Source organism: Schistocerca nitens, chromosome 2 (genome assembly GCF_023898315.1).
Source record: "Schistocerca nitens isolate TAMUIC-IGC-003100 chromosome 2, iqSchNite1.1, whole genome shotgun sequence".
NCBI classification, from domain to species: Eukaryota; Metazoa; Arthropoda; class Insecta; order Orthoptera; family Acrididae; genus Schistocerca; species Schistocerca nitens.
Genome location: NC_064615.1, coordinates 965,196,877 through 965,215,873, shown reverse-complemented (window position 1 = coordinate 965,215,873; position 18,997 = coordinate 965,196,877). Strand labels below are relative to the sequence as shown.

Below are 18,997 nucleotides of genomic sequence, written 5' to 3'. Positions count from 1 at the left end.
TCAACTGCTCTTCCAAGTCCTTTGCTGTCTCTGACAGAATTACAATGTCATCGGCGAACCTCAAAGTTTTTATTTCTTCTCCATGGATTTTAATACCTACTCCGAATTTTTCTTTTGTTTCCTTAACACAGAATAAAATAAAAAATCCACACACACACACACACACACACACACACACACACACACATATTATGCAAATGAACCAAAATGGCTGCCAGAGGTCTTATGAATGATTACGTTAGTACAATAGGTAGTTTCTGGTAATGCATCTTTTCATAGCGAAATAACTATTAAATAATAGTGAAACTTCATATTTTATGTTTATTTTTTCTGTTGGATCTCATTGGGGCAGGAACAGTATTTTTATTGCTCTACAATGCAAGTAACTTACACATAATTTCTTGCAATACTTCTTCCCTGTGGAGAAGAATCATTAGAGTTGGTTGAATGAACATCATTGTTTTACAGTACAAGTAATTCATATACAATTTTTCGTAATACTTCTCAGCTGTGGAGAAGAACTGTTACATGTGGGCAAATAAAATTTATAACTTATGCAAAGTCAATCAGTCCTGAAGTATCTGTTCATACAATGTCGTTGAGACTTAAACTTCCTGGCAGATTAAAACTGTTTGACGGACCGAGACTCGAACTCGGGACCTTTGCCTTTTGTGGGCAAGTAATTTACCATCAGAACTAGCACCCCTGGAAGAAAGGATACTGCTGAGACATGGCTTAGCCAGAGTCTAGGGGATGTTTCCAAAATGAGATTTTCACTCTGCAGCGGAGTGTACGCTAATATGAAACTCGCCCATGAAAGGCAAAGGACCCGATTTCGACTCTCGGTCCGGCACACAGTTTTAATCTGCCAGGAAGTCTCATATCAGCTCACACTCGGCTGCAGAGTGAAAATCTCATGCTGGAAACGTTATTGAGACTTAAAACAATAATTACTTCTCACAGATAATAGATCAAACAGAGAAAATTAGCTTGAAAGTCAAGTATCTCCGTTTAAATGTTATACTGTGAGGCACAACCAGTGTTTTAGCTTGATGGATTGCACCAATCACACATTCGAATTATATTCAATAAGACGTTTTCATGGTCTAAAATAAAATAAAATCGGCTATAATGAATGTAACTGTGCAGTTTGCTGTGAAGCAGCTAATCAATTGTTATAGAGAAGTGCCATTTGCTTCAGCAATTATGCATTCCTCTAACTATGTGGATTTCAGCCAATTTCCTTTACTTCTTCTTTGTCCAAAGAAAGGGATCTTAGTTCTTCCAGCGACCTTGCTATGTTCACTTCAGTTCAAAACGTTTAATCTTTTTGTTGATTTTTGAGTTGTACACCCATTAACATTACTGGTATATTTTGTACAAAAAGTTGTTACATGTTTGTATCACTGAAACTTTAGTAATCTTTTGAGTTATAAGCACTTATTCAGGATGTTTTACAGTAGTTTTTAAAGTGTTCTGCTTTCTTTAAAGTAATATAGGAACGACAGAATAGAGTGAAATGAAGATATCTTTTTATGTTGTGTGTATTCGCCAGCACATCTCACTATAAATACACTGAAGAAGGAAATCCTCACACAGCTAACTACTTCAGTTGGTAACACTCTTTTTAGCTGCAGAAATCATGTCCTTTACCAGATATTCCACAGTTTGTGGATGGGTGTGACCCAAACAACAATTAATAAATATCTGACTGTAAGTTTGCAATAAGCTGCCTTGTAATCGTAAATAATAGTAATATTACAAATCATATGAACGAGATGATGAATCTGAGTTGATGTCGTAGCATGGTTTTTTGTATTCTAGTTACGAACTAAGAATTCTATATTAGAAAACTGCCATAATGATGTATCATTTGATCTCTTACCTCATGTCATTAAAATGCAGCAAAAAATATGACAAAACTTTACTGGATTTAGTGAATAACAAAAGTACATTAACAAAGGAAAGTATTATTAAACTTAATAAAAGTTAAATTCTTACAGAATTTGTTTCTCCATGCAATAAAACAAATCAAATTGTTAGACAGATGTACATATGTTTTCACATATGTCCAAATAAAGGGATATTAGTTCTTACTACTAGCCTGCTATGTCAACTTCAGTTCGAAACTTGTTATATTTTTGTTGATTTTTGTGTTTTACGCCCAGTAGTGTTTGTCAGTACTGACACCCATATCTCCAGTTCAACAGCTTGCTTGTGTACTGACATATGTGGTAGATAACAGGTGTAGTGGACTGTGCCACAAGTGCTTAGTCAGAACGAGAGCCATAATCATGTAAACGATTTTAGGGAATACGTCCCACCCAATGATATATGTACACGTCCTTGATTCTCAGTACCAGTGTATGTGGACAACGAGGTCACCTTAAAGTGTACTTCTCGCTGCATGTGAATACACATTAATGTTTCTTCTGCTTCAGATTACTGCTTCTCAGTGTGACAAATAATCGGCGAACCAGATACAAGATGCCGCCACCAGTCACAATCACTACGAGCAGTATGAAGGCTATGACGTCGAGCAGCAGCTGCTGCCACCAGTGCAGATCGAGGGCTGCACTGCGCATGTGCGGGGCCCCCTTGTGACGTATCACGTACTCCACCCACCACACGGCGCGCTCCACAGAGTCCACTTGGTGCTCGCGAAATATCGATGACAATGTCTTCATGTTCTCTCTGTACCTGTGACAGAAATAAGAATACCAGTATGGCGCGCTGATGCAAAAGTCTCTTGAATTGAAATTTGAACTACATGACAATAAGAAACAAACAAGTAAGGTAAAGTGTATAAAATCCGTCCCCTTTCCCAAAATCGCATTCCACTTTGATTTCTACACATGATGCAACTGTCTTGTAGGTAGTGTACAGAGCTCTTGAGCACAATTCAGTTGACCCTTGACAGTGATGCAATAGATTTACACACTGTGACTTTCAAAACCAGTATTCGTGGTAGATGCTGTAGTGTGTACTCAGTATTAAAGAGTTCTATTGATATGTATGGCATGTTTTTCATTGGTTAACTAGTGATAATTAAAGACTAGCATTTGAATATTGCATTTTAATTGTGGCAGCGATTCGGCTGCATTCGTTTCGTTTGGAGTAGGCACAACTAGAGCTCTAAATCCAACACCTTACAGATCCTTCAGTCCATCCCAGGTACGAATTTATGACAACCTATGTACAGCGCATTTTGTACAATGCATACCTTACAGCTAAAAATAAGATCAGATATCTCTAAGAGTATCCAAGAAAATGGAAGAATGCCAAACAACGACAGAAGGAGAAAGAATAGCGTAATTAGTGAAGGTCAGCTAGGACTGACAAACTGAAGATACAGGGACATAACTCAAGTTCAGATGCAATCAGATATGAAATATAAGCTACACTGATGGCGAGGATAGTACAGTTGAAGATCCACTATTTACTGAAAGTTTTTCTCCCAAAATAAGATAGGGAAATGTGAACAGTGTTCGAAATGCTTCAGGTGGTCTTATGGAACGTTATTCAAAAGAAATGTAAAAATCTTTGTTTCCAAATTTTGAATATCTGCATAAATTGATGTAATTAGTGTAAAATCATGTGTAAACAGGTTTTCATCTCAATAAATTTATCCTAAGAGGCATTAGCATTGTTTTGCTAGTGTTCCTATCAAAATAAATGAGGTGTTAATAGCTGGAAAGGGTGACAGAAGTGACAGAATTACCACTTTTTTATTGAAGAATGAAGATCTGCAGTTCTATTAATTCTTTTTTTTTTGTTTATATAGGCCTTTATAGTAGAATAGCACTAGCTGCACTGCCAAGTATGGAGTTCATTTGTTGAAATCAGTTAATTTACGTTATATACTGTTATATACTGTTATATACTGTTAACCATAATCAAAATATCAGATTTCGAGATTTCCTAATAAGTCTGGAAATTCTGGGTACAGTTCACAGGCAATGAGAAGCATTTTTATTGCATATGGAATGTTCTAGTCTCATAATGATCTGAAAAGCCAACGTAATGAAATGTTTATTGGCATTCTGCAAGGAAAAAATGACTTTTGTGGCGTTTATTTGTGTACATTTTTCAGTTTTTTCTGATATTACTTTTTGAAACCCCTATTTATTTTGTATTGATGGCATCCGTATTTCATTCCGCACAGCGCTAGCACCTCGGTTGAAACATACACCGATGGTCATTTAAATTGCAACATAAGGGAAGATATCATACAATATAGTTTTATTTACTGAGTGTTTACGGTTTAGTCGGTAGAATACATGACTGATTTCCGGGGGGTGATTCCATTCCGTGTTAGTCAATCGTAATCGCTGGATGCCAATCTTTGGCAACTCATGACCAGATGATTTAAATGGTGAAAGATCTACAGAACGCTGTGGCCAGTGTAGCAGTTGAATACCCTCCAGATCGAGGTAGGACAGCACAGAGCGGGTAACACGTGGTCTTACATTACACTGTTGTAAGACATCATCACGAAAACCTAGAAGACAGGGCACAGCCATCGGCCTCAACATGGAAGAAATACAAATCCTACTGTCAAAGGCAACGTTCCCCAGTTCGAAGCTCTGTCTGGCACACAGTTTTAATCTGCTAAGAAGTTTCATATCACCGCGCACTCTGTTAAAGCGCAAAACTTTCATTCTCTCAACATATGCAGATGTGAGCATTTGAGAGAGAACGTGTAGTTGGACTCAAAATAAGCCGTTTGGAGCAGTCGACGAATCGCTCGATATTTGAATAGGAGAGATGCTACTTTTCGGCGATTTGGCAGCAGTGGGTAGACCACGACCGAACACAGCATCAGGATTTCCGTCCCATTCGATGAAATATGTATTAGAATGCGTATGTTTGGTCGTGCAGGGTCGTACAGCCAGTTCATGTATCTAGGCTCAGAAAATTCTCTTCCGTGCAACAGCTGTATCGACAGTGCAACCAATTTTGCGGCTTACTTGACGCTGTATTAGAGACGCGTCGACATCGGAGCCCCCAATAACAACACCGATCGGAATAGTGCCCCATAGTGTTTGGGTAGCGTCTTCTCAGTCGAATCGCGTTGCTGCGTATAAAATCACTGTGGATGTATATGCGTGTTGGGGCAGGGCCATTTAAGTCCCAGTGACACAAGCCGCCGCTACGGGTGGCCATCTGTGAGGGATTCCAGAAGCGCCACAATTGTAAGATTTCTTTACAGGACGTATCGCAATTAGTAGCGGCAACTTGGGGCGACAGGTTGTGAGGGATGCCAGGAGCATACAAATGCAAGATCTGTATACACTGCGTATCACAACTGAGAGTGTAAATTGACTCTGGTGAAATTGTAGGAGAGAAAAGGGGGGAGGGAGGGGGCGGTAATGATAAGTCTCTTGTAGCGAAGTTTGTTCTCGAACCAGCCCTTTGTGGAGGCATCGAGCAGAACAAACGTCGTGGGACTGCATTCGTTAATCTTACGGGCCCATCACCTAGCGTACTGATATGTTGTATCATTGAGTACACAATGTAAGCACTACTGGATCAGGTAACCGCTGTCTCGGGCAAGTGCTCTAGCGATTGAGTTACCCACGCACGTCTCGCGACATGTCCTCAACAGCCTTACATCCGCCAGTACCTCTTCTCCTTCATCCTGGAAACGTCTCCCAGGCTGTGGCTAAGCCAAGTCTCCGCAATATCATTTCTTCCAGGACTGCTAGTCTTGCAACTTTCGCAGAAGAGCTTCTGTGAATTTTGGAATGTAGAAGATTAGATAGTGGTGGAAGTAAAGCTGTGAGTAAGGGTCGTGAGTCGTGTTTGGGTAGCTCAGTCGGTAGAGGACCAGCCCGGGGAAGGCAAAGTTCCCAAGTTCGAACCGAGCGAAGTGGCGCAGCGGTTAGCACACTAGACCCGCACTCTGGTTGAAACACAGGCCCGGCCAACCATATTTAGGATTTGCGTGATATCACTAAATTCCTCTAGGCGGTTCCTCTGAAATGGCACGATCGATTTCCTTCCACATGCTTGACACATTCCGAGCGTATGCTCCAACGCGACGTTAAACCCAATCTTCTTTCCTTCCGAGTTCGAGTCTCGGTCCGGCACACAGTTTTAATCTGTCAGGAAGTTCCATCTGTGTATATTGTTCACGCGCCTGTGTGTGAGGCATAGTAATGTCCAACTTAGTAGACGGAGTGAAATTCACCTAATGCCCTGGTATCGACATGTCCTGCATTTTTATCCGTGCCAGCTGCGCAGTGAAACTGCATTGCAGCGTCACACATTCGTCCATCGGCCGCCTAAGTTTACAGTTCTGCATTTTCCGTCGGTACTTGCATGAATATCAATTTGTGACCAATTTGCATAGCTCCTTCGTGGTGTGTAGAATTTTGTTTCCCTAGATTGTAGGGCGCTAATAGCGTGGGGCCGTTGGGGTCCTGCACTGCGTTGAGCGGTGTCCTCCTGAACCCATCATTTCCATTGCTGGCAACGTGAGCAGCAGTATCGCGGAACGAGAAACCGCTGTCTCGATAGACCATGATCCTGCCGCTGTCGACTTTCTACACGTGCTGGTAGGAGATTCTCCTTCTTATGCGAGGCATAACACAATTTTCGCACAAATAATCAACATTGAAACATGCCAGAATGAGACCTTCAGCGGAGTGTGCGCTGATATGAAACTTCCTGGCAGATTAAAACTGTGTGTCTGACCGAGATTCGAACTCGGGACCTTTGCCTTTCGCGGGCAAATGTTCTACCAACTGAGCTACCAAAGCACGACTCACGCCCCGTCCCCACAGCTTTACTTCTGCCAGTACCTCGTCTCCTACCATCCAAACATTACAGAAGCTCTCCTGCGAAACTTGCAGAACTAGCACTCCGGAAAGAAAGGATACTGCGGAGACATGGCTTAGCCACAGCCTGGGGGATGTTTCCAGAATGAGATTTTCACTCTGCAGTGGAGTGTGCGCTGATATGAAACTTCCTGGCAGATTAAAACTGTGTGCCGGACCGAGACTCGAACTCGGGACCTTTGCCTTTCGCGGGCAAAGGTCCCGAGTTCGAGTCTCGGTCCGGCACACAGTTTTAATCTGCCAGGAAGTTTCATTGAAAATTGATTTCTGAATTAGAAACTTGCTGCGAAATCTTTCCTTACATAAAAAATTTGGATTGGCTTACTCCTACTCTGTGTCGTCACCCTGGAAAGCTCATCACTTACATAAGCAAAGACGTAGTACACTTGGTGCAGATTTGACGTTTATTCTTGCCCCCTACGTGGTGCTGCAATTTTAGTAGCCTGCACTGTAATTCTAGTATCAACACTGTCAATAACCTGTCCTTGTGTGTACACTCAAGCTGCGACGTTCTTCAAATAACACTCGTGTGGCCACTATAAGTCAAATAATTCGGCGTGTCACAGGATGGGATGTCACCAGCCATTTTACTGGCCGTCGGGGGCACAGACGCGGCCAAGACGTGCCATACATTCTGCTGATTTGATTGAAGCAGAAGCAAGGGTGCCCAACCAAGTGAGCACTCCACCTCCGACTGATACATACAGATCATCCTTCTTAAACGACAGGTGTAAATAAATCACCTACTACTCAACTGCTACCGCAACACCAAAGAGCAGGCCAAAATCTGTGAAGACAATCGTCAGACTAAGAATTCCCCTACCCGTAAGCGTGACAAACCATACCCTAAAGCCAAAAATCTTATGTCCAAATCGCATGATATTTTCAAAAGGCAATGTAAGCTGCCACTGGCGTTATGAGAGGGAATACGCGTTCGTATTAAGTCAATGATCTGTATCAAGCATCCCCTATCAATATGCAATTCCGCCACTACAATACAGACGTATGTTGATGAGGTATGCAGAAGGAAACGGGAAAGGTGGGTGGCACTGACAAATGGACATTAGCTACGCATCTTGTATTAAATTAATAACTGGTGGGGGGGGTGTAGGGGGGAGGGGGAGGTACGTCTGTCTACTGAAATTAAAGAGGAGTAATTGAAATCATGATTTATTGACAAAGTTAGACTATATGTAAAACGACACGAGACGTGAAATTACAAATCTGATTATCTCACAAATTATAGATGAGTAAAGGACATAATCTAAATCCGTACGAATTAGTTCCTTACGATATATCCAAGGGAAGAATTGGAGAAACTGGTAATAAAACTGCGACCAACCTGACTAAACAGCGAATAGAGTTTCCTTTAATTTACGTCTATGGTCACAAACTTTTTGTTAACAGATTACCGGTTTCGGTCTTTAATGACCATCATCAGATCTGTTTCACAAAAACAAAGTTCTAATGTACTGCAGCCATAGTGGCATCGTCAAATGTTAGATGCGGAATCAGCACCAGCATCGTCAAATACATAGAAATAACATCACATGCAAGAGTCATGTTGTCAGTAGTACTACTGTTTAAGACAAACTGCCGTACAGTAGCCACAAGACGTTTGTGTTGTAAGTTCACCAGATGTCGCTAATGTCGACATACACTAGCTTTCAATAATTAAGTGAAACAGCGAAAATAAAGGGGGATACAAAAGTTGAAGTCTGTAATAAGCTTGTACCGTATAAAAGGCATCACAGTAATAAAAACCAATAAAAAGAAGAACACGACAAAAGTAATATTGTTAAAAAGAGGAAGAGTTAAACAGTGGTTGACATGTGCTCTAGTGCCAATATTCTAGATAATGACATAAATATTAAACACCGTTGATCACGTACCGGGTAATATTAAACAACCATAAAACAAATCGCTAACGGAGCCACAAATGAAAGAAAACATAGTGCTGCACATAATCAGCGCCCTCTGTTGGCGCTAACGCCAGAATTCCGGACTGGCGGGAAGTGGTTGGAGGCACGTGACCAGCAGGGCCCCTCGTACTCTGCGGTACTCCGTTGCAAGAAAAGAATGATGAAATTCCGTAACAGTGGATGAACCACATTGTCTGATTAATGTAGTCTATGAAATGAATACAGAAGAAACAAGAACATACTAGAGTCATGCGTAAAACGTATGAAAGCGAAGTAAACATGTGATGCACTCAGTACGATGTCGCAGCTTGTGAAGCAAATAGAGTATCGCATTGGTCATAATGATTGCGTCTATTCGAAAAATGTGAAGAGGTCAAGCATGTATGAAGACCAAATACGTAGGTTGGAACTTAAATAGTGGCAACTATTTATACACAACCGATACAAAAGAGTCACATGTTTGCACCTGTTACTGTCCTTCAAAGTAGTCACCAGCGTAGAGCCCGTTGCCAACGATGTGAAAGGCATAGTATACCGTTAGCAGAGCCTGTTCTGTTGATGTTGCGAATGGAGCGGTCTACTGTCTGTCGAATCCCTGGAACAGTTCATCTTCGGAATCAAATCGAAGTCACAAGGATTTTAAGTCCGGGGAGTATGGTGGATGGTACAGTACTTCCCAGTCACATCGACCGAACTGAGCAGCTACAGCTTGCGCCGCATGCGCCCGAGCATTGTCGTGCAAAATGATGGATGGGTTGCGCAGAAAGTGTCGCCGCTTCTTTCGCAAAGCTGGTCGTTTTTGGAGCATCACCTGCAACCAGCTTTGCGAAAGAACGAAAAGTTCGAAACTAGTAACTAATAAATTATTTGCAACTCTGAAGAAAACCTTAATTAACAAATAACGAATATGTAAGTTGTAAACATATTAAATAACAATGCAGCTAGCTAAATCCCCCTGCCTGCAAGAAGGCGAATAAATACAATTAACAATCACTTATGCTGGTGGAAACTGGGACAAAGTGCGCAGTTTTATATATCTCTATGTAATCTGATTGCTACTCGTGTCAGTCACAATCCCTATTGACGTACTAAGCAGATTAACGCCGTACTTAAGAAAACCGATAGCACGGTTGCGCAGAGTTATAGAGATTATTCTAATCTCAATCATAATGCGTATTCTAAAGAGAAGAAAAAAATGGCTCTGAGCACTATGGGACTCAACTGCTGAGGTCATTAGTCCCCTAGAACTTAGAACTAGTTAAACCTAACTAACCTAAGGACATCACAAACATCCATGCCCGAGGCAGGATTCGAACCTGCGACCGTAGCGGTCTTGCGGTGCCAGACTGCAGCGCCTTTAACCGCACGGCCACTTCGGCCGGCCCTAAAGAGAAGAGCTTGAGTCCATAAATCAGCAGGACTTAAGAAATAGTCCGTCGTAAGAAATGCGGGCCGACTTGTCATACACAATGTCCAGCGAACAATGCGTGTAGTCTCATTCATGTTCTGTATTCCAGTAGTTTCGTGAAGCATTCGACGCTACACCACTGTACCAGACTGTTAACATGATATTTCCGAGCATATAGAACAGATTTTGAATGTGTGATGCTGTAAGGCAGCCTTTTGCTATAAAGGTTTTATATTGTTTCTGTCTGTTAAAATCCTGGGACGGAAAGTCTAGTATAACGTGCCTGCTACTGGATTTTTACTGTTTTCGAGCTTTTAAGTGGTAGTTTTTAACAGTGTATTGTGTGACGGATTTTTATATCTGTTCATAAGACGTAATTTGACTGCTGTGCAATGTTCGTGAAAGAACCTGCAACACGTAAATTTTAATCTGGATCACTGAAATTCCCGAGTCCTTATTTTGAAACTGTGTTTTGCTATACATGCGCATGATCTACTATTTGTCACCGTTAAGGTGATTGCAATCTCAGATTGAGGGTGTCGATCTTTTCTAGATACGTTATTAAATGAAATAATACACATACAGTTATTCCTTTTGAGTTATCACTTATTATTCCCAGTTCGTTTCCGACGCCGCTTGTTATCGTATAACCTTACTAGAGATTGCACCACATTTTTTCGCTCTGTTCGTCACTTTTTTAAAAATAAAACTTCTTCGATAATTTTGCTGTTCAAGTGTCACAACTATCTTGTGTCCTCAGTACTCTGTTTCCATTACAGGGTGTCCCATAATTATGTATATGATGTTTCAAGCACTGCGGCAAGGAAACTAGCAACATAAATTGAAAATAAACACGATACCTCACATGCAGCATGTAATCAAATTGTGTGCCTGTGGAATACCGTCTCAGTTACGTGACTGGATTTGGGATTTCCTGTCAGAGAGGTCACAGTTCGTAGTAACTGACGGAAAGTCATCGAGTAAAACAGAGTGATTTCTGGCTTTCCCCAAGGTAATGTTATAGCCCCTCTGCCGTTCCTTATCTACATAAAAGATTTAGAAGACAATCTGAGCAGTCGTCTTAGGCTGTTTGCTGTCGTTTATCGTCTAGTAATCATAAGCTCAAAACAAATTGCAAAACGATTTAGAGAAGATATCTGTATGGTGCGAAATTTGGTAATTGATCTTAAATAATGAACAGTGTGAGGTCATTCACATGAGTGCTAAAAGGAATCCGTTAAACTTCGGTTACACGATAAAGCAATCAAATCTGAAGGCCGTGAATCCAACTAAATTCCTAAGAATCACAATTAAGAGCAACATAAATTGGAAAGAACACATAGCAAATGTTGTAGGAAGGTGATTTAAAGACTGCGTTTTATTGGCAGAAAACTTAGACGTTGCAACAGGTCTACTAAAGAGACCGCCTGCACTATACTTGTCCGTCTTCTTACGGAATACTGCACTGTGTGGGATTCTTACCAGATAGGATTAACTGAGTACATCGTGAAAGTTCAAAGAAGAGCAGCACGTTTTGTATTATTGAGAAATAATGGAGAGAGTGTCATGGATATGATACCCATGATACGGGATTTGGGGTGGAGATCATTAAAACAAAGGGACCTTCTATCACCAACTGTTTCCTCCGCATGCGATTATCATAATAAAATAAGGGAAATCAAAGGTCACACGGAAAAATTAGGTGTTCGTCTTTTCTCGTGCTGTTCGAGAGTGGAATAATAAAGATTTATTGTGAAGCTGGTTCGCTGAACCCTTTGCCATGCACTGAAGTGTGATATGCAGAGTATCGATGTAGATGTAGGTTCTTTTCCTTACAAGTATTTTAATCTAATACGTTCTGCTCTCCGTGGTGTAGTCCACCAAAGCACCAGCCAAATCGATACATGTCTGGAGAAGGAGAGGAACGTTGACACGAGCACCTTGCATGGACCGGTACCCTGTGGACTCTACTGTCAAAACATCCCGTGGTTTGGCCAAATTGTGTATTTGACGTCGATACACTTTGTCATTTCAAACACCTCGATGCCCTCTTCCAAACCTCGATTAACCTTCATAAATCCCAACCATTTCTCTGTACACTCCAAGTTCTATCCTATCATTTATCAGACGAGTGTGAAATGGCTTTATTTCTGATTCTTCATTATTCCGTACAATGTTATGCGTGAAATGCTCAGATCACTGGATGTAGACCTTTGAGATTTAACGGCATCTAACAAGCGACTCTACTATCATCCCTTCTCAACTCCTCGCTTGCAAAACACTACCAGTAACGTCAGATTTATTGTTTATTTTGGCGATTGTTAACCCAGAGGCACCATTTCCTTCAAATTCGACTGGCGTCCCCTGTCTCATCCTCCCTTAAATGTTTTTTTGTAGAGTACAAACGCACGCAACACAAGCGCTGTTCCAGAGACAACGTTTCGTCATGTTTTCTGTCGTACACTAATCATTTTTAAGTCCAGTGGCCGCTATCGCCACTCTCAGACTGCATCGTAACTCTTCTCCAAAATTAAAAATACTACAGTAAATCAAACAGTTGATACATAATTGTGGGCCACCCTGTTAACTACATGACTCCCACATCTTTCGCCCTCGTCACTCTTATGTCGAACGCTCTGGACGCCCTAAGTCTCTCCTTTCTGTTCTGACACTACCGATGCTGCTCTCGTGTCTCCTTTCGGTGGTTTAGCGTCCTGGTGTCACATGATACACTTTTCAGAGACTTTGATGGCTTTATATGATTTACTGATGCTGCAATGTTGTAACAAACGATTTGTTTCCCTTACAAGTGCTTTATCTTATCAAACTTATACATACACTACAGGCCATTAAAATTGCTACACCAAGAATAAATGCAGATGATAAACGGGTATTCATTGGACAGATATACTATACTAGAACTGACATGTGATTATATTTTCACGCAATTTGGGTGCATAGATCCTGAGAAATCAGTACCCAGAACAACCACCTCTGGCCGCAATAACGGCCTTGATACGCCTGGGCATTGAGTCAAACAGAGCTTGGATGGCGTGTACAGGTACAGCTGCCCATGCAGCTTCAACACGATACCACAGTTCATCAAGAGTAGTGGCTGGCTTATTGTGACGAGCCAGTTGCTCGGCCACCATTGACCAGACTTTTTCAATTGATGAGAGATCTGTAGAATGTGCTGGCCAGGGCAGCAGTCGAACATTTTCTGTATCCAGAAAGACCCGTACAGGACCTGCAACATGCAGCCGTACATTATCCTGCTGAAATGAAGGGTTTCGCAGGGATCGAATGAAGGGTAGAGGCACGGGTCATAACACATCTGAACTGTTCTAAGTGCCGTCAATGCGAAGAAGAGGTAACCGAGACGTGTAACCAATGGCACCCCATACCATCACGCCAGGTGATACGCCAGTATGGCGATGACGAATACACGCTTCCAATGTGCGTTCAGCAGCGATGTCGCCAAACACGGATGCGACCATCATGATGCTGTAAACAGAACCTGGATTCATCCGAAAAAATGACGTTTTGCCATTCGTGCACCCAAGTTCGTCTTCCAGTACACTATCGCAGGCGCTTCTGTCTGTGATGCAGCGTCAAGGGTAACCGCAGCCATGGTCTCCGAACTGATAGTCCATGCTGCTGCAAACGTCGTCGAACTGTTCGTGCAGATGGTTGTTGTCTTGCAAACGTCCCCATCTGTTGACTCAAGGATCGAGACGTGGCTGCACGATCCGTTACAGCCATGCGGATAAGATGCCTGTCATCTCGACTGCTAGTGATACGAGGCCGTTGGGACCCAGCACGGCGTTCCGTATTACCCTCCTGAACCCACCGATTCCATATTCTGCTAACAGTCATTAGATCTCGACCAACGCGAGCAGCAATGTCGCGATACGATAAACCGCAATCGCGACAGGCTACAATCCGACCTTTATCAAAGTCTTAAACGTGACGGTACGCATTTCTGCACCTTACACGAGGCATCACAACAACGTTTCACCAGGTAACGCTGGTCAACTGCTGTTTGTGTATGAGAAATCTGCTGAAGAAGCGAGCAGGTGCGATCTGGTCACGTAGGCACACAGCATAACAACAGCCGGTCCAGAGACGGTGCTTTGGTGTGCGAAACGCAGAAAACAAGTCTTCTTAGAAATAAAACGCCCGCAGCAAATAAGATCGAAATGTGCAGTGAGAACCATTCAGGCTACCTGTGTGAGCGTGAGAACTGCTAGGACCCAAGCTCTGCGAAAAAGCGAATGTTCAACACAATGTAAGAGATGCCAGGTCTGGCAAACGCAAATATCTTAGCAGTTACAAACAGACGCCTACGCTGTCGAGGACCATCTCATTCGCTGTAGAAAAAGACAGAAAGAGCAGGGCGCTATTTTTCAGCACCAAATACTAGGAAACGCTTTACTTGTCAACCACCTGAAATCAGAGGCAGAGAGGGACCAGTTTCCTGAAAGGCACCTTTCGGATGGTCAGTGCTGAGAACATCGGTAGCTCAGCCAACTAAAACGACGTAAAGAACGAAAACTTGAAAGTCAGAGACGTCCCTTCCGGCAGTACACGAACAAAATCACTTCATCGCCAGGGCCCTAAGCTGCCAGACTACTTCTCCGCCCCTCATCAGCCAAGCACATGAGCGCCTGTTCGAGCAGATAAGCTGGCGACCTAGAAATACTTCTGGCTGAGTTGCTCAGTAGAATTGTTGGTGCGAAACCAATAACTGGTTTTTTTAGCCGCTTCAGCATCCGCCGGCATTTCTAGCCGCTACAGCAAGGCGAATCGTAGGGACAAATTATTTTCACTAACTAATTTTCAAGCTTAACTCTGAAGATTTAACTGCGGATTTTTGTGCTTTCCGTTCTGGCCACAGACGGAAATGCCTATCCATCTATTGCTTTATTTATTACTATTTCAGGAATCACGGTACGACTTAGCGAACATTATTGTTTTATACTGGAACACGACTGTTAGAACCTGAGCTCCGACACTTTATCCAAATATGCTAACGTAATAGTTCGATATTTCCAATGTTTGTAAGATGTTTTATTGCACATCTTAATGTAATAAACTCAGTTAATTACCATTCTTGTTTAACATCGTAAGTTACTAATTGGCTGTTCATAATTTTGGAGGGGCTACGATATGCTTTTGTCAGATGACAAGGCCAATTTATATGGAATATTAGGGGCATTGGTACAGATACTGTATTTTACTATGTACCAACTTCAGTGAGTATTTCTTTTTGTATTTTTTATTTTTATTTATTTATTTATTTATTCTTTTGCATTTAACAGTCCTCCCGCCAACACATCGCTTGATTTACTGTCTGATGTTGTCCGTGCGGTCGCAACTGCATGGCAATGCGGACTACGACTGCCTCCGTGCATCCATACTTCAGTACCTGCCCTGCAACCCAGGGTAAAATAAACTTTAATGGCTTAGGCCCACATACGAATCAACCTAAAACACACTACTAGTAACAGCTGTAATTATTAGTCTGCGCCGGCCGGTGTGGCCGTCCGGTTGTAGGCGCTTCAGTCTGAAACCGCGCGACCGCTACCGTCGCAGGTTCGAATCCTACCTCGGGCATGGATGTGTGCGATGTCCTTAGGTTAGTTAGGTTTAAGTAGTTCTGAGTTCTAGGGAACTGATAACTTCAGCTGTTAAGTACCATAGTGCTCAGAACCATTTGAATTATTTTATTAGTCTGCAAACGAACTACACACTACAGTACACTGTCCTCAGTCATCACTAGAAATATCTCGACTAAGACCCCTAACTCCATTTGTGGTATACAAGCTCTATGATAGCACTTCTGTATACAAATATTTTAGCACAAGTATACTCATTTGTAAAAGAAGAAAGAGCAGAAAGTAGTTCACGAAATAACTTTATCTGGCTTATGTTAGAGCATAAAATTTTCGTTGATATGAAGCTTTGTTACTGTAACTGTTATACTATGACGAAAAGATATTCTCATTTAACACGCCTTTTTTGTCTGTTAAAGACTTACTTTGAATCCTGCAAAACGGCACGTATACTGCGTAACACAGTATCCTTTGTGACGTCATGGAAATCCAACCTGAGGCCAAGCTCCGCCTGCTGTATCTTGGCGGCATTGTGCGCCTGGTCGGAGAAGAATGGGATCACGAGGAACGGGACACCGTGGTAAGTGGCCTCGTTCATACTCTGGAGGCCTCCCTGCATGACGAACAGGACCACCTTAGGGTGAGCTGAGGACAGAACAAGTAACATTCACAACATTTTTTCCACAGCATTTCCAACAATTCCTACCAATATTAATCAAATAGAAATGTTTATTTACGAATAATTCTGTATGGAGAAAAATTATATGAAATAGGTTACACAGCTGGTCATTTCAACACTGGGCTGGACAGCAAATATTGAAACTTGTAAATTATGGGGGGGGGGGGGGGGGGGGGAATACAAAATTTAAGTGTTTAGTTGATTTTAGGTTATTTGGGTTATTACACAGAAGTGAAAATTGTTCTGATGGGCCTAAGCATCCAACTGAACTTGGATCACAGGTATGGAAATACTGTTCCATGTTGCTTCAGCTCTATGATACAGTTCTTAAATCGTAATGCATGGAAGTCCCAACCTATGTCTTGGGTTTTAGCCAGCACAGTAGATCAGCGTTTCCAATCAGAGTGCTGGCTGCCCTCTGTAATATTATGAATTGAAAAATTCCTTGTGATACTGTGAGAGATTGGAGGGCACTATCACTTCTGACTTGCTGTCATGCCACTTAATGTTCTTAGGGAAAATGATCTTTACTACAAGCTGACTTCACAAATCACAATGAAATGGTGGGCAGTAGTTAACGCTCTTGCTTGTGTACTCTAGTGAAGGAGCAGCGGTAAGCTTTAAATGCATTCAAAGGAATAGAGTGCCAATTTAAATGACTCCAGTAAAGGCATACGACGACTGAGGGCCGAGGGGAGCGATTTTTCTGCGGAACCTGGATGAAAACATTTCATGACGCCGGAGTTCTGTAGCCTCATTGTGCAGACACGTTGGATGGCACCAATCAGTCAGGGGCTACATCCAGGTAGGCTGACCAGTGCAGAGGAGACGCCACTGCAATGGGCAAAGCATTTAAGACCAGCAATATGGCAGAGCATGGGCCCTTGTTAGGCAGGAAGCCGACGAGAAAACTGTGACCTTTCTGCGAATTTCTGTGGCACAGGTCACAGACGTCCAGACTCTGTTACAAAACATATTTGTGAAGGTACGAGGCCTTTTAGCGAGTTTATGGCCGTGCTTTGGAAACTTCGAAATGGACGCAACAGGGGAGATAACGATCTTTTTATGGAGGGCTGTGGTTCCATCCTGGTCATGTCGTTAGCAAAGGACGTGTCATAAACATATGGGAAAGAGGCTGCAAAGCTGAATCTTTTTTCTTTTCTCCCAATTATCTTTAAAGTATCTGATTGGTAAAATCTGTGAATGCAGAGCAAGGGGCAATCTTCGAATGTGGCACTAGCTCTCATGATTGGCATGTGCTAAAGTGAGAGTAGTCTAAGATGTAAATGTGTTCTGCTACCAAGCTGGTGAGCAAAGCAGAGAGAAAGAGAAGTGGTGTCTTGTACTGACACTTCACTAGTAAAGAACTGAAGGTCTCTACCTAAATGGTGAGACTTGTGCCCTTGCTAGTTTGCCACTTATAGCCTGTGCCAGTCACCTTCTGAACCATGGTTCTAGCATAAAGCACACAACAAATAATGCGTGGGTGTATTTATTTGTCTTGAGTCAGCCGTCTAAACATTTGACTTATTCCGGCATGCATAGTCGTGGGACGGAGTGAGGTTGGTTTGGCAGACCATTAAACAGGTCCACCTGCACACTGGAATCCACCGGGCTTTCAGAGACTCGTAGGGAAGTACCTTCATTCCGAATTAGCCGAACACGAGACCGCGTACTTCCATTTTTCGGGCACGCGCCATTAATAACAGATTGCTGCCGTGAATGACTTCAGTCGCCGAACGCATCGTGGTGTCCCGCCTGGACCAGGAGAAGGGTAAAGTATTCGCTGCTATGGCGTAGGGCTCCTATATGTGTTTCTCAGCACCCTGTTCTTTCGAACCATATTTTTCTTTTTGGAGTAGTATAGATGCTTGATGATGGTGTAGTTTTAGTGCCACACCTCGGATTCACGTGTATGAAGTCAGATAAACCGATTAGTGTTCTGGTTAGTGTCGTGTATGAATCCCCAGGTGATCACTTTGTCCACCATAGACCCCATATTAGTGAAAGCGTTTGTCAAAAATGTTTGTGTCACGTTTCATTAACTTTTTTTGTCTTGTGATGTTAAGAATGAATAAATCTACTTTTATTTAGATCACTACTCCTCCCTGTGTTCTGATTAACATTACCTTTGCCATTTTTAATAAAGTCCTGATTACAAAAGTAAGTAGGAAGTTTGCAATTGAACAGCATCTTCATTAGTGACTATAGTATCGATTGATTGGTATTCCATATGTTGTTCTATTACGTTTTCCTAAATGCCCTGCTATTGTACTTAAACTGACTTTTATCCTACTAAATCACATGCTTTTGTACGGTTTTTTAACTAGTACACTCGTTCATATATGAAGTGTTAGAGAACTTAATTTTACTTGCTGCCTATAGTGAGTGAATGTTCACGTACGACTAAATTCCATAGTTTAAACTTGCACATAAAAATGGCCCTCGATAGGCACAAAAAGGTCACCACACTTGATACTCGATGCTGGGTTCTTTAACACCACTTACAACACATCTGATTTTAACTGAGT

The 18,997-nt window shown here is 42.1% G+C and overlaps 1 protein-coding gene across 1 annotated transcript in view; it reads right to left on the bottom strand.

Moving 5' to 3' along the window:
* Positions 1-338: 338 nt before the first annotated feature.
* Positions 339-18,997, bottom strand: part of LOC126237286 (UDP-glucosyltransferase 2-like) — a 107,887-nt gene continuing 89,228 nt past the window's right edge. The window contains exons 6-7 of the mRNA XM_049947232.1: positions 16,213-16,432; positions 339-2,700 (exon numbers count right to left, since the gene is read on the bottom strand). Of these exons, the coding sequence (XP_049803189.1) occupies positions 2,421-2,700; positions 16,213-16,432 (500 nt within the window). The 3' untranslated portion in view covers positions 339-2,420. The remainder of the gene's footprint in view (positions 2,701-16,212; positions 16,433-18,997) is intronic.